Source organism: Dipodomys spectabilis, unplaced genomic scaffold, assembly GCF_019054845.1.
Source record: "Dipodomys spectabilis isolate Male_0828 unplaced genomic scaffold, ASM1905484v1 ptg000001l, whole genome shotgun sequence".
Taxonomy (NCBI): domain Eukaryota; kingdom Metazoa; phylum Chordata; class Mammalia; order Rodentia; family Heteromyidae; genus Dipodomys; species Dipodomys spectabilis.
This window is the reverse complement of record NW_024870678.1, coordinates 17612170-17624901: the sequence shown is the minus strand read 5'-3', so window position 1 is coordinate 17624901 and position 12732 is coordinate 17612170. Positions and strand designations below refer to the sequence as shown.

General features: G+C 35.5%; 1 protein-coding gene across 1 annotated transcript in view; it reads right to left on the bottom strand.

The window, feature by feature from the left end:
- The window catches only part of Lama2 (laminin subunit alpha 2), a 556565-nt gene that overhangs the window by 302857 nt on the left and 240976 nt on the right, over positions 1 to 12732 (bottom strand). Inside the window, exons 12-13 of the mRNA XM_042696100.1 lie at positions 5460 to 5600; positions 424 to 597 (exon numbers count right to left, since the gene is read on the bottom strand). Coding sequence (XP_042552034.1) covers positions 424 to 597; positions 5460 to 5600 — 315 coding nt within the window. The remainder of the gene's footprint in view (positions 1 to 423; positions 598 to 5459; positions 5601 to 12732) is intronic.

The window sequence follows — 12732 nt, the reverse complement described above, 5'->3', positions numbered from 1 at the left end:
TGGGAGATAAGTAGCTGCCTTCCAAGTCAGCTTTGAAATGGAATAGGATAAAAACAAGGAAAATTCCCTGTCCTATCATCAACTACTTGAAAACCAGGGATTTTCAAACAAATATAGTACATTTTCCCCCCAATATCTATACTATGCTTCAATAGCCTAGAGTTTCATTAACTTACTCATTCATTTAAGATTCTTACATATGACTCTAACTATACAAAGAATTGACCCATTAATACCTTTTATACAAATTTCACCCAATTGGCATGGGAGAAATGTTCAACTGGTCTGATTTAACTGGTTTTGGCAATCCAACATGGTTTGCATCTGACTTCATGTTTCTGTAAAGAAATTCTAAATGAAGCCCACTCTTGTGATTGATCAGTTAAAGAAGAGCAGCAAGATTCAAGCACTATGAAGACTTACTTTGTTTCCCAGATACACAGCAGGTGCACTCCAATAGTAGTCATCAGGCAGGGCCCGCCTGGCCTCCATATTACTGATGCTAATTTGCTGAGGTAGTTCTGGGTCATCCTCATGAGGAGCCACTTGTGTATGGCCAGAGATGTCAGTCAGAGACCAGCCACGCATGCCTTGCACCTTAGAGAAAACACATTGTCTTTAATTACAAAAAAATATTCCATTGGCTTACTTTCTTCCTCATATTCTTTGTAGTACCTATTACTGTAAAATAAAAATAGCATAAACACTCCAATAAATCAATAAATAAGTGCCATGGGTGTCATTAACTCATCGTATGTATTCATATAGACAGCCAATCCTCAACCTTTCTGTGATGTTTCTAAGGGTTTTGATGACACTACAGAACAATCAGCATGTATTGATTCTGCATTTTAAAAAACAGTTTTAAGTACTTAAAAAAAAGAAGAAAGTCATTCAAAGTTATACATGGACTATACCAGTTTATCAAATAAATGTACTTCGCATTTCATTTTTCTTTTTCATTTCATTAGTAATTTGTTATTTATAAAGGAAACAAAATATCCCCAAAGAATTTCATATGTATTTGTAAAACTGAGGAAAAAAATATACAATTACTTGAAAGGTAGCTTTTCATTCAGTATTTCCTCTCCTCTTAATTATAGAACAATTCTGCTTTAATGCTTAAGGGCATTGGAGCCCACCAGTCTGTAGCAATAACAACCAACAACACTGTATTTTTTCCCATAGGGTCAACAGTGCTATAGCAATACATAACATAGACCACTAGACTAGGAAAAGAAGTCGTTTTATTTTTTTTTTTAATCTATATAGATCTGTCCTAACAGTTCTGGTATTTATTTTGTAGTTATTTTTTATTTCTTTCTTTTATTGTAAAGGTGATGTACAGAACAGTTACAGTTACATAAGTAAGGAAATGAGTGCAATTCTTATCGAAGATTGTTTCTTCCTCCCTTGTTTTCTCCTGCTTTCTCTGCCCCCCCGCACTTCGCTCTCCCACAAGTTGTAAAGTCATTTCCAACAGTAATATTCACAAGGAGGATGCTTTAAAAGAAGAATAAAGAGTCACTTTGCCATTTTTATACTCCAAACAGGGCCTGGCACACTATTATACTTGGAACTGAAGCCACTATCGGGTCAGGACAACATGGTTTTTACTGAGGCTGCAAGCTGCTGCTATCAGTACTAGACATGTGTGCCCAGCTCAGTGTTGTAGGTGAAGAGGAGCAAAATGGGAATGGTAACAATGTGTGCCTGAAATATTTAACATTTTTCTTCATGTAGAGATTATTTGATTCTGCATATCCCAAATTTGTGGAATAGTTAAGGCTGCTTTTTTGAGAGAAAAAAAAGAGAGCATATTAAAAACAACAACAACAATCAAGCAAACAGAAAAACCTCATTGGCTAGCTAGAGTATAGGTACAATGACTCTTCTTTTTCCCTTTCCAACATGACCCATTAGGCATCTAAAAGAATTGAGTGGGTTTCAGTGGACCTACATGCTAGCAATCAAAGCTTGGATGCCACTACCCTCTGCCTCTGGCTAAGCTATAAAACTTTAATATGTCAAAAGAGCTGTCAGGATGGTGGAGTAGGCCTCTATAAACAAAATGAAAAAGTTAGACTACTTGCCCCTGCCTTGTTGATTTTTCACAGTCTGCGTTTAGAGTGATACCTTGGATAATGTATACATCTATTTATATCTAGACATAAGAGTACTATCAGCAATGATTCATAATGTTTCAAACTTGACTTAAAAGCAACAGAGGCAAAAAATGATACTTGTATTTTTGATCAGTTAGCTGATCAAAGCTGAAAAAGAAGTATTTGGGAGATGGTTTCATTTTAATAGCCGTTTTTGTAAAACACAACTCTGATCGTGTTCCTCTGCTGTTCCTAATCCATCAGTAACTCTCCAAGTAAAACATTCTATGGCTCAGAAAGTCTGGTTTTGGATGTACTTCTCTTTCTCAGGCTTGTTTCCTATACCCTGTGCTGTGAAGTCTAGTCAAGTGGCTCTCTGAAATTCTTCTCAGCCTCCATTTTCCTCCCACCATGTTTTTTTTTTTTTTTTTTTTTTTTTAAATAGCAGCTTGAAGTACTCTCTGCACAGAGGGGTAGAGAGTACAGTGACCAGTACAGCTAGAAAGATATTTTTATGCTATGTTACTATACAATGAGTAATACTTCAAATATTTTCAGCTCAACTAATAATGAAGATGTCCAAATTTAGTGTCCTTTTTAATATTGAAAGGCCCAGGAAGCATCCAGTAATAGCAAAAGATTAATGGGTAATAGGTATTATGCATGTAAAGTATAAGGAATTTTTCAGCTGGGCACCAATGGCTCATGTCTATAATCCTAACCACTCAGGAGGCTGAGATCTAAGAATCGTCATTCAAAGCCAGCCCAGGCAGGAAAGCCCATGAGACTCCTATCTCTATGCTATTTGTGGCACACACGTGTCATTTCTGACATGCACGCCATGTCAATTCTGACACGCGTGTTGGGACACACGTCAATTCTGACATGCATATCAGTCCCAACACACGTGCTATTTCTGACATGTGCACCACGTCAATTCTGACATGTGTGCCCACCCCAATAAGTTGGGAGACATGGTAATTCTGACATGTGTGTCATGCCTGACACTCGTGTCAATTCTGACATGCGTGCCAGCCCCAACACGTGTTATTTCTGACATGTGTGCCATGTCAATTCTGACATGTGTGTCTGTCTCTGGCATGTGTGTCAGTCCCCCGACACATGTGTGTTGGGACACATGTCAGACACAATTGTCCGTTCTGACATGAGTGTCATTTACTTTGTGACATGCATGTTTTGTGTGGCATGCATACATGCCAGTTGTGATATACATGTCAATTGTGGAATGTCGGTCAGTTGTGATAAAGGACTCATTTGTTACATATGTCAATTTTGACACATGTCCAAAATTTGACATGTGTTCCAACTGTGGTATGCATGTCAATACTGGCATGTATGTTGACTGTTATGTGTGTCATTTAAGATGTGTGCATATTGTAACACACATTGATTTTGACATGTGTGTCAATTGTGACATGCATGCCATTTGTGATATGCATGTGGATTTTAACTTGTGTTGTCTGACATATATGTCAATTTTGCCAAATGTGGCTATTGTGATGTGTATATTGTTTGTCACTTAGACCATCCATGCTGTGGGTGACGTGCATGTCATTTGTGACATGAATATTAATTTTGAGAGGTGAGATGTTTGTGACATGTGTGCTGATTGTGACATGTATGTTGGTTTGGGCATGTGTATCACTTGTGAATGTGTATTGATTTTGACATGTCAACTGTAACATGCATGTCAATTTTGCCATTTGTGTCAGTTTTGAAATGTTTGTGAATTATGATATTCCTGTCACATGTGGCATACATGTCATTTTTACATGCATGTTGATTGTGTTGCACGTGTCATTATGGCATGTGTGCCATATGTGATGTGCATGTCAGTCATGGCATGGGCATCACAGGTGGCATGTGCATCATCCGGGACATGTATGTCATCTATGACATGTATGTCAAATATGACCATCGTGACATGTATATTGATTTCAAAAAGAGTGTCTTTGGGATGTGTATCATGCACATGTGACATGTATGTCATAGGAAACAATTGGCCACTTGTTTTGTTAGCCCAAGAATTTTTTTATATTGACCTATAGCCTTAAATATACAATAAGTGTTATCAAATATGTAACAAAGCTGGTGTTTAGAAAATGCATAATTCTCCCTAAAAGCTATTTGCTAATATGGAACACAGGCCTCTAAAATGTGATGAAAGGAAGAACTGTGGAACAATGGGTCATGATGGCTAATTTTATAGGGAACACATGCATACAGTATAATTTAAAACACATGCCACAGCAGTTAAAGTGAAAGGCTCAGAAAATTAGAAAGGAATTCTGCTTCATAAAAAAGAAAACAGTTCCTCCTTTCTTTGGCATTTCTCTTTGAGGAAAAAGGTCGGATACAATAATGCTTTAACGACCACAAGGCCCACCCATAAGCCTCCCACAGTCTAAGTCTTCTCCCTCAGGTATGGCCCACTGTGGCTGACTCTTCAGAGATGTGCTGGGGAATTACACCCAATATGCTTCTGTTATTTTGAAACCCAATCTTTTTAAACTATTTTTCAAAAATAAAATAGCATGTTATTAATTTTTTTCTCTCTCTCTTTCTCTCAAAGAAAGAGCTACACTCTACTAATCAAAACTTTAAGGGCAAAGAACAGACCATTGCATGCATTCTTCTGTTTCTAGGCAGACAGTTCAGGCTTAAGGCAGTCACATACTATTTAGAAAAGCTCCAAGAATGACAAAAAAATAAAATTCTAAGCATTTAGTTGCTGTAATTTCATCACAAGTCTTTATTCTTGCCTGTCAAAATAAAGCAAAGAGAAAGAAAAGGAAAATATCACCTTGAGTTTTGGTTGATTTGGTGTTGATTGGGACACAGAGTACGACGTCAGTATTTGGTTAAACATTGTTTCTGGACGTGTCTGATGAGTGTTTCTGGGCAAGAGACATCAGTGGACTGACCAAGAAAAACACAGTGTCCTCACCAGTGTGGAGGGGCTCTCTGATTAATTACCAAAAGACTGGAAATGGCACTGTGGCTCAAAGTAGTAGAGCACTAACCTTGAGTAAAAAAGTTGAGGGACAGTGCCCAGCCCCTGAGTTCGTGTCACAACAGACAAAAATGAAACAGAACAACTTTCTCTTAATTTATATAAATAACATCTTGATAGAAACTGCAACTCTTAATGCCACTATCTCATGTTTTCTGCACTGCAGCATTGTAGGCTTCGAGCTGAAAAGGCTTAGTTTCCATTTGTTCATATGCTAATCTTGCACACTGTACAGTCTTCAACATTTCTTCCCAAAGAACAGATACAGTAACAAAGATGGGGCCTATAGAACAGCATGGAAAATGCAAGGTGGTTCTTACATTGCCATAGGTCCAGTAGGAGCTCTGACATCTGTTTGAAACCCCTGAACAGAAGCATTCATCACAGCCTTTCTGATTATCCTCTTGCAAATTGAAGAAGCCAGATTTGCAACGACTGCAATCTTCTCCTTCAACGTTCTCCTGTGAAGAGAGAGTATATTCACAACCAGAAGACACATCCCTCAAAATTAACAGTCATACAATGCATATGTCTGGGTAGGAGGAATACTGACCATATAATCTTCATTTTACCTTCTCATCTGCACCATTCTAACCACTCTAGAGGAAAAGACTACTGGAGATCTCCTGTGTTTAAAGTGATGAAGGCTAATGAACTCTATTTTTTTTTAAATAGAGCAACTGTAAGGAGTAGCAAAAAGTATAATCTCTCAGTTTATGAAATAGTTTCTCTTGACCAGTTCTTCCAAATGAAGGCTTCCTGTTTTAAATAAAAAGATTTTCAATACTCCACTGGGTTTTATTATTTTCAACTTTATTTTATCTTTAAGTAGTTGTACAAAGAATTGACATTCAACTAAAGTAGTATATGACTACAATGACTCTTGATCAATGTTATCCCTTTCATCATTAAACATCTATTACTCTCTATTTCCTTTTGTCTTTGATCATCATGTATCTTAAGAATGTGGAGGCAATCGCATGATAGATAAGAGTTAGTCTGAGGAAAATGGTGCCACTTAGTTTCACCCTTCTGTTACTGATCAACTTCATCGTCAAATACAATGAAACTAAAAACACTGAACTATACTGGATATATAATAGAATATTTATTTTATACTACTAACAAAATACTTTCCATACTATACACTAAAAATACATACATACATACAAGCCAAGTATATGTATTTGGCATGTGCAGGAACTGAGTATATAGTGGTAATAGTTCCTTGATCAGAATAAGTAGAAAAGGGGAAGTTTCTTCCCCATTTTTTATTAATATGTTTCCTCTCACACATTAGCCAGTGAATTATTTAGTTAAATCACAGGAAAAAAATTGTTTTGTTTAGTGATTGCTTCTTAGATTCCCTCCATTAATTCTAGTTCCAGTATACTAGAAAATTAAATGCTTCTACGTAAAACAATCATATGGATTCAGACCAATATAAATGGACTATGAAAAACAAAGGGAGGGGATAACAATGTTCAAAAGGTGTACTCATTACCTTCTGTATGTAACTGTAACGCCTGTGTACATCACCTTGATAATAAAATTAAATTTAAAAAACTAATGAAAAACAGAGAGGGGTATAATTTCTCAATTTAATAAATATTTAATATTAAATAATGCTTCTTCATGAAGGCTTCCTGTTTTCTGAGAAACAGATTTTTAGTATTCCTTGCATGTGTATTACTCCACATTTCCTCTTTTCTTTGGTTTTCCCTTTCATCTCAATTCTGAAGTTTTCTTTTTCCTTAGAGAACAAACTTTTCTCTCAGTTCTATTCTGTTGTCTTTTAAACATTGTTTTATAGAACCACAAGAAGCATAGCTAGATTTTCAAAGACTGTTCTTTCCAGATACTCACAATGCCATTTCCAAGGTAGGAATCCTACCTTGTTTATATTTATTGTCTCCAGAAAGTAACAAGGTTCTTGGTACAGCATTGGAAATAGCTTTATAAAACTTTATCAGTTTTAAATTAGTCTCTTATTGTAGTGTTTTTCATGCATACTAAAGTGATATGCACACAGTAGATGCTTAATAAAAATAGTTAAAAATAAGACTAGAGAGAAGATAAGGTTAATAAAATATGAGAAAATATAAGAGATTTTAAGACATGAATAGAAAATTTGTAAGAATAAACTAAGAGTTTTTCCTAAATCCAAGAGAACTTGTTTAAAAAAATATACCGTTTGGATCTTAATTTCTATGACCCACCTATAATTTCTACTACTTCAACTAGTTAATGAGGGACCCTGAGCAAGGGGTTGGCTCTAGTACTAGTCTGGTGTACACAAACTGAAGTATTGTCACTATCAGTCTCACCAGTTTTAGTGTTTTAGGAAAAATTCCAGCTATTTTGAGATGATAGATGACAGAAAAACTAATGAAGCTGATCTCAAACCAATAGGGACAAATAAATCCCCAAAGTGCTGAAGTTGAAGAGCATCTTCAAAAGAGTACCCAGGCAGGGAAGATGAAACATGTTTATAATTTAGCTTTTCCAGTTGAGGACACAGGACAGCTGTTCCGTACACTGTGTTCTTTGCTGCTTGGTCTAATCTACTCTTTGCAGTCACTTTTATTTAAAAGCAAATAAAAGCACTTCCCTGTGATTCAGACTGAGTTCAATAATTGCAACATTTTAGACATTAGTTACATTTTCCTTAGCTCCATTTTAGCCTGGTAATCTGACCTTGAAAAATTATGATTAAGTAATTGTATATTCAGTTTAATCTAATAACCTGAAGCAACTCAGTAGGCTAGAAGATCTAGGTACTGCAAAGAGGGAGTAAGTCAAAGTCTCTGTCTTAAAAAGCCAGTTTTTCTTTGGGTTAAAAAGATACACTCACAATCAACCTGCATGCAAGGTAGATGGAACTGTATGCCAGACTTAAACTAAATAAATTATATGAACATAAAGAAGGCACTGAATCCTGTGTGAAGGTCTCAAGAGACTTTCTGGCAAGAGTAGAATTTCACCTAAACCTTGAAGCTTGGCTTGAAATTTTAATTTGTTGGCAGAGATAATTATATCTCTGTATACGTCACTGGGAATAAGAATTATTTATTATCTTAAATAAATACCTGGAATACTCCTTAAATTCTGTAAATTGCACTCAGTTTTTACAATCTCGAATCCTTATCCCTAGCTGCAAGCCTATTAGAGGTATATTGTTAAAACAGATGGTCATATCTCAGCCAGTCTCAAGCAGCTGAGATTGAACTGGTCACAGTGAGCCAACTAATGAGATCATGCCCAAACAAAGCACATGCCTCCATTCAACCCATCATGTATTACTACTTTACTTTTGTTTTTCATGGATACATATTGACCCTATTAAGGAGCAAAGCTCTCTGAATCCCTTCTGGCTTGAAGTATTGCTTGATTCATGGATCATTAATGAAGATACCTAGGAAAGTATTTACCTAATGATTGCTCAAATAAAGTAAGTTAAATCGATCAAAAAACTTAATGTTCTTAATCAGATTGCAGGAGATTTATTTCATTCAAAACTGCTAGGTTTGGGGTTTTCTTAGATTAGTACAAATATTAAAAACACAGGAAAGTACTAAATATGGTGGGTAAGGACCCATTTATCACTCTTTGAGGCTGACTTAAAGGACCTCTGGAGATTAGTAGGAAATAGAGAATCAGAGAGAAAATCTGTTTCGCCAACTATATTTATAACTCTTCTTTCTAGATGTGTGTGTGTGTGTGTGTGTGTGTGTGTGTGTGTGTGTGTGCGCGTAGAAAACTAGGAACGTCTATTTCCTTTTTCCCTTTACCAAGGTCACTGAAGAGAGAGTACACATCTAACTATATATCTAAGTTATTATCACTTGAAGAATTGATTGGAATTTTTTTTTGTAAAAACATACTTTTAAAACAGTGATTACTAGGGGCTGGGAAGGTGGCTCGGTGGTAGAGCGCTTGCCTTGCATGCCTGAGGCCCTGGGTTCGATTCCTCAGCACCACATAAGCAAAAAGAAAAAAGCCGGAAGTGGCGCTGTGGCTCAAGTGGTAGAGCGCTAGCCTTGAGCTGAAGAGCTGAGGGACAGCGCCCAGGCCCAAAGTTCAGGCCCAAAAAACTGGACCCAAAAAAATAAAAAATAAAAAAAATAAAAAAAAAACAGTGATTACTAGGTCTGGGAAGGTGGCTCAGTGGTAGAATGTTTGCCTGGCATGCACAAGGCCCTGAGTTTGATTCCTCAGCACCACATACGCAGAAACATCCAGAAGTAGTGCTGTGGCTCAAGTAGTACAGCGCTAGCCTTGAGCTGAAAAGCTCAGGGACGGTGCCTAGGCCCAGAGTTCAGGACCCACAATCGACAAAAAAACAAAAAAAAAACAGTGATTATTATTGATTTTATATAATTGAGACTAACACAATGTAATGCAGACATATAATGTTTCAAGATTTTTAGGTATATCTTCACAGCAGCAAAGGTTGCTCACCTTTTTGTAATATGATACATAATTATCTATATGATTAGTATCTTAATGCTATGTTTCTGGGTTCTAATTCGATCTGTGGGCTCCTGGGGTATCATTGCTTTTTCAAAATTTCTCTGTGACTCACAACACTGTCACTTGTAATTCTGCCTCTGTTTGCTTTCCTGAATCGTTTTTGAAGATCCTCTAGGACTCTAATGATTGGCTTATAGCTTTGGAGTGAACCATCTGCTTTTTGGATAAGCTCCAAACAATTTCATTTTCTTTGCTATTAATAAAAATTATAAGCAAGTTTCCTGTACATTATTTTTCATTCTATCTTTATTTTTTACTTTACTCATTTACATATGAAATAATAGATGAACAAGTCTATACAGGCTACATTGGGAAACAGTAGTAGGAAAAGGAAATTGGCCTCCCAAGGATCATAGCAGAGCAGGGAGAAAATGTACAAAGATGACATGACAAGGTAGAAGGAAATTGCTCCATTCTATGGTTAGCAGAGCTCATAGCTTATATTTTGACATCATCTAGCCCAGTCTCTAAATCACAGGTTGGACTACTAGATTGCTAGTAGTAACAATGAGAGTTTACAACTTCTGGTCTAGATGTTATTTTAATTACTATTTATTTCTATTTTGGGTCATTATTTGTATTGTTCAACTTTGAAAATGTTACCAGCATAAGTTGATAAGTTTCACAAAAGTATTTTAACAGTTTATCTAGCCAAACTAGTATCTGCTTCATTCAATCTCTTGGCATTTCCAATAGGAAACTCATCAATTCAGTTTTAGTATTTTATTTGTTTAGGGTCCATTTAATGATTCTTAGTAATTTGCATATATAATGACAGTTTTCACACTGAAGCCTATGGAAAAGTATAACTTCCAGAATGCTCTGCTGCTCTAGATATTTATATTTCTAAGCCTCTCATTGTTTCTAGACCATTATTCTGATGAATCATATCAACATTAAATATAACACAGTTATTTTTCATGATAAATGTACCATATAGTAGATGTTTATATTCTTACATACTGTAATATTAAAGTATCATTCTACCAGGTAACTTGTTTATATCCTTACATACTGTAATATTAAACTATCACTCTACCAGGTAACTTGAGAGGATGGTTAGGTTGAGAGAGATGGCAGAAAAGGAGTGACACTGATCACTGATATTTTGTAGTAGAACTCCTTTGCACAAGAACAGAAGAATTTTTTAATGTTGCATTCTGCTTTAGAACTGTGTTTTCAATCTATTCAATGTACTTATCGTCATGATGTCCTTAAGGAGCCTGCTCAGTCACTTTTTTCATAATAGTCTCCACCATGACATTTCAAGACTGCAAATATGCTATATATGCAGATATGTTGCATGAATACATTTGTCCTCTATATAAAATGAATATATTTTTGTCCATTAAAAACTAAGTTTCATCCCCTAAGGGAAAATGTTTATTTTAGACATTATTTCCATTGAATGCATTTAACAGAATGTGTAATTAAATATGTTGGGGTCTGTCTTGCTCCACTTTTATGATGGCCGCCCTTCATTTTTTTTTTTTACTCTTTTTTCCCACTGTAAACCTTACTAGATTCCTTTATTTTGGAGTTCTTGGAGTCAGACTCTGTTGGGCTGACATCAATTTTCTTTTTGCTATAGTTTTCTCAGTACAGGTTGTCTCTGGAGAAATAGTCACAATAGTTTTCCCATTTTCTCTATCATGCAGTTGCCTTCTTATAAATTAGGAACAACTTCAGCAAGACATGCTCAACAGTGATGGTTCGTCAACTGGGAATTCTGTTGACAAAGGTACCCAAGAATATCTGCTGTGATATTTATGTTGGTTTCCATGCTAATTGCTTTAGGAATTTTATAGTCATGTTTGCTTTGACTATGTGTGTGCGTATTCAATTTCAAGTTTCCTTCCATTATGGTATTCAATTTAACGCATTCCAGTATTAAAGGAAATTAACAAATGGAAGATAATGAACTGATTAGCAGTATCTGATGAGTGTTTATTTTTTTAACACACTGTGCCAAAGCTGGATAATAGATAGTTGGTGAATTAGAGGGGAAAAAAGAGAACAAATGAAAATTAGTTTTTACTTTTCATAAGCTGAGCTTTTAATGTTGTCAATATGCAAAAAAAATGCGAAGGCAGTAAAACAGATTTCATTCATAAACTATTGAGCGATGAGAAAAGATGGTCATTATAGATTAGGGTTTTATTCCATATGCAGCCAGGATAAATGGAGATTTAGAGGCAAGAAGTAGGTGAAGTTTAGTGAATAGAAAATTAAGAGAAAGAATTAAGGGTAGCTAACACGATTTTTGCTTAAGGCAAGCTTGAGTGCTAAAATATTGAATATTAAGAGTGTGATGTTAAATATACATATACATACATACATATACACATACACACATACATACATATTCTTATTTAGCAGGATTCTTGTTACAGTGGGCAAGGCTTGAGGATAGATTGAATGTAGTTATTGGCTTACCTTCTAGAAAGGCAAGCCAAGTCCAGATCACACGATTTTTTGGGTTAGCAGGGACTTAATGGAAAATGCATTAAAAAACAAAGGAAAACAAGGTGGAAATTCAGACTTTGATTTTTACTCTTTTACTGAGGCTTTGATAAAAATAAAAGCAAATGTTCCCACTGAGATCAAGGTCAATTTGTATTATTTATCAAATTCTGCCATCCAAATGACTGAACAAAACTACAAAAGAACCAATTTCTAGCATAAGGTACTTACAACTTACAATCCAAGAGTCAGACAGCATTTGTATTTGGTAGATTCAGTATATTTTGGACATTGGCTTATCTCTTGTAATATGTAAGAAGGAACAAATTTTAAAATGTATAATGCACAAGGTTCATAAATACTTTGTCTTGAATTATTCTTTTCATGTTTGGGAAAATAACGAGGACAATGTTCATTAATATTATTGTCTAACAAGGACTATAAGGAAAAACAGGTGTATAAATAATAGTGTGATTAGTATAGTACTAAGTAAACCTTTTCTTTTGGATCTGTTTCAATCTGCAATCCCTTTATACGTTCAAATCTAAAAAATTTAAATTGGCAATTATTTTAAAGAATGAGAAAGCACAGGTTATA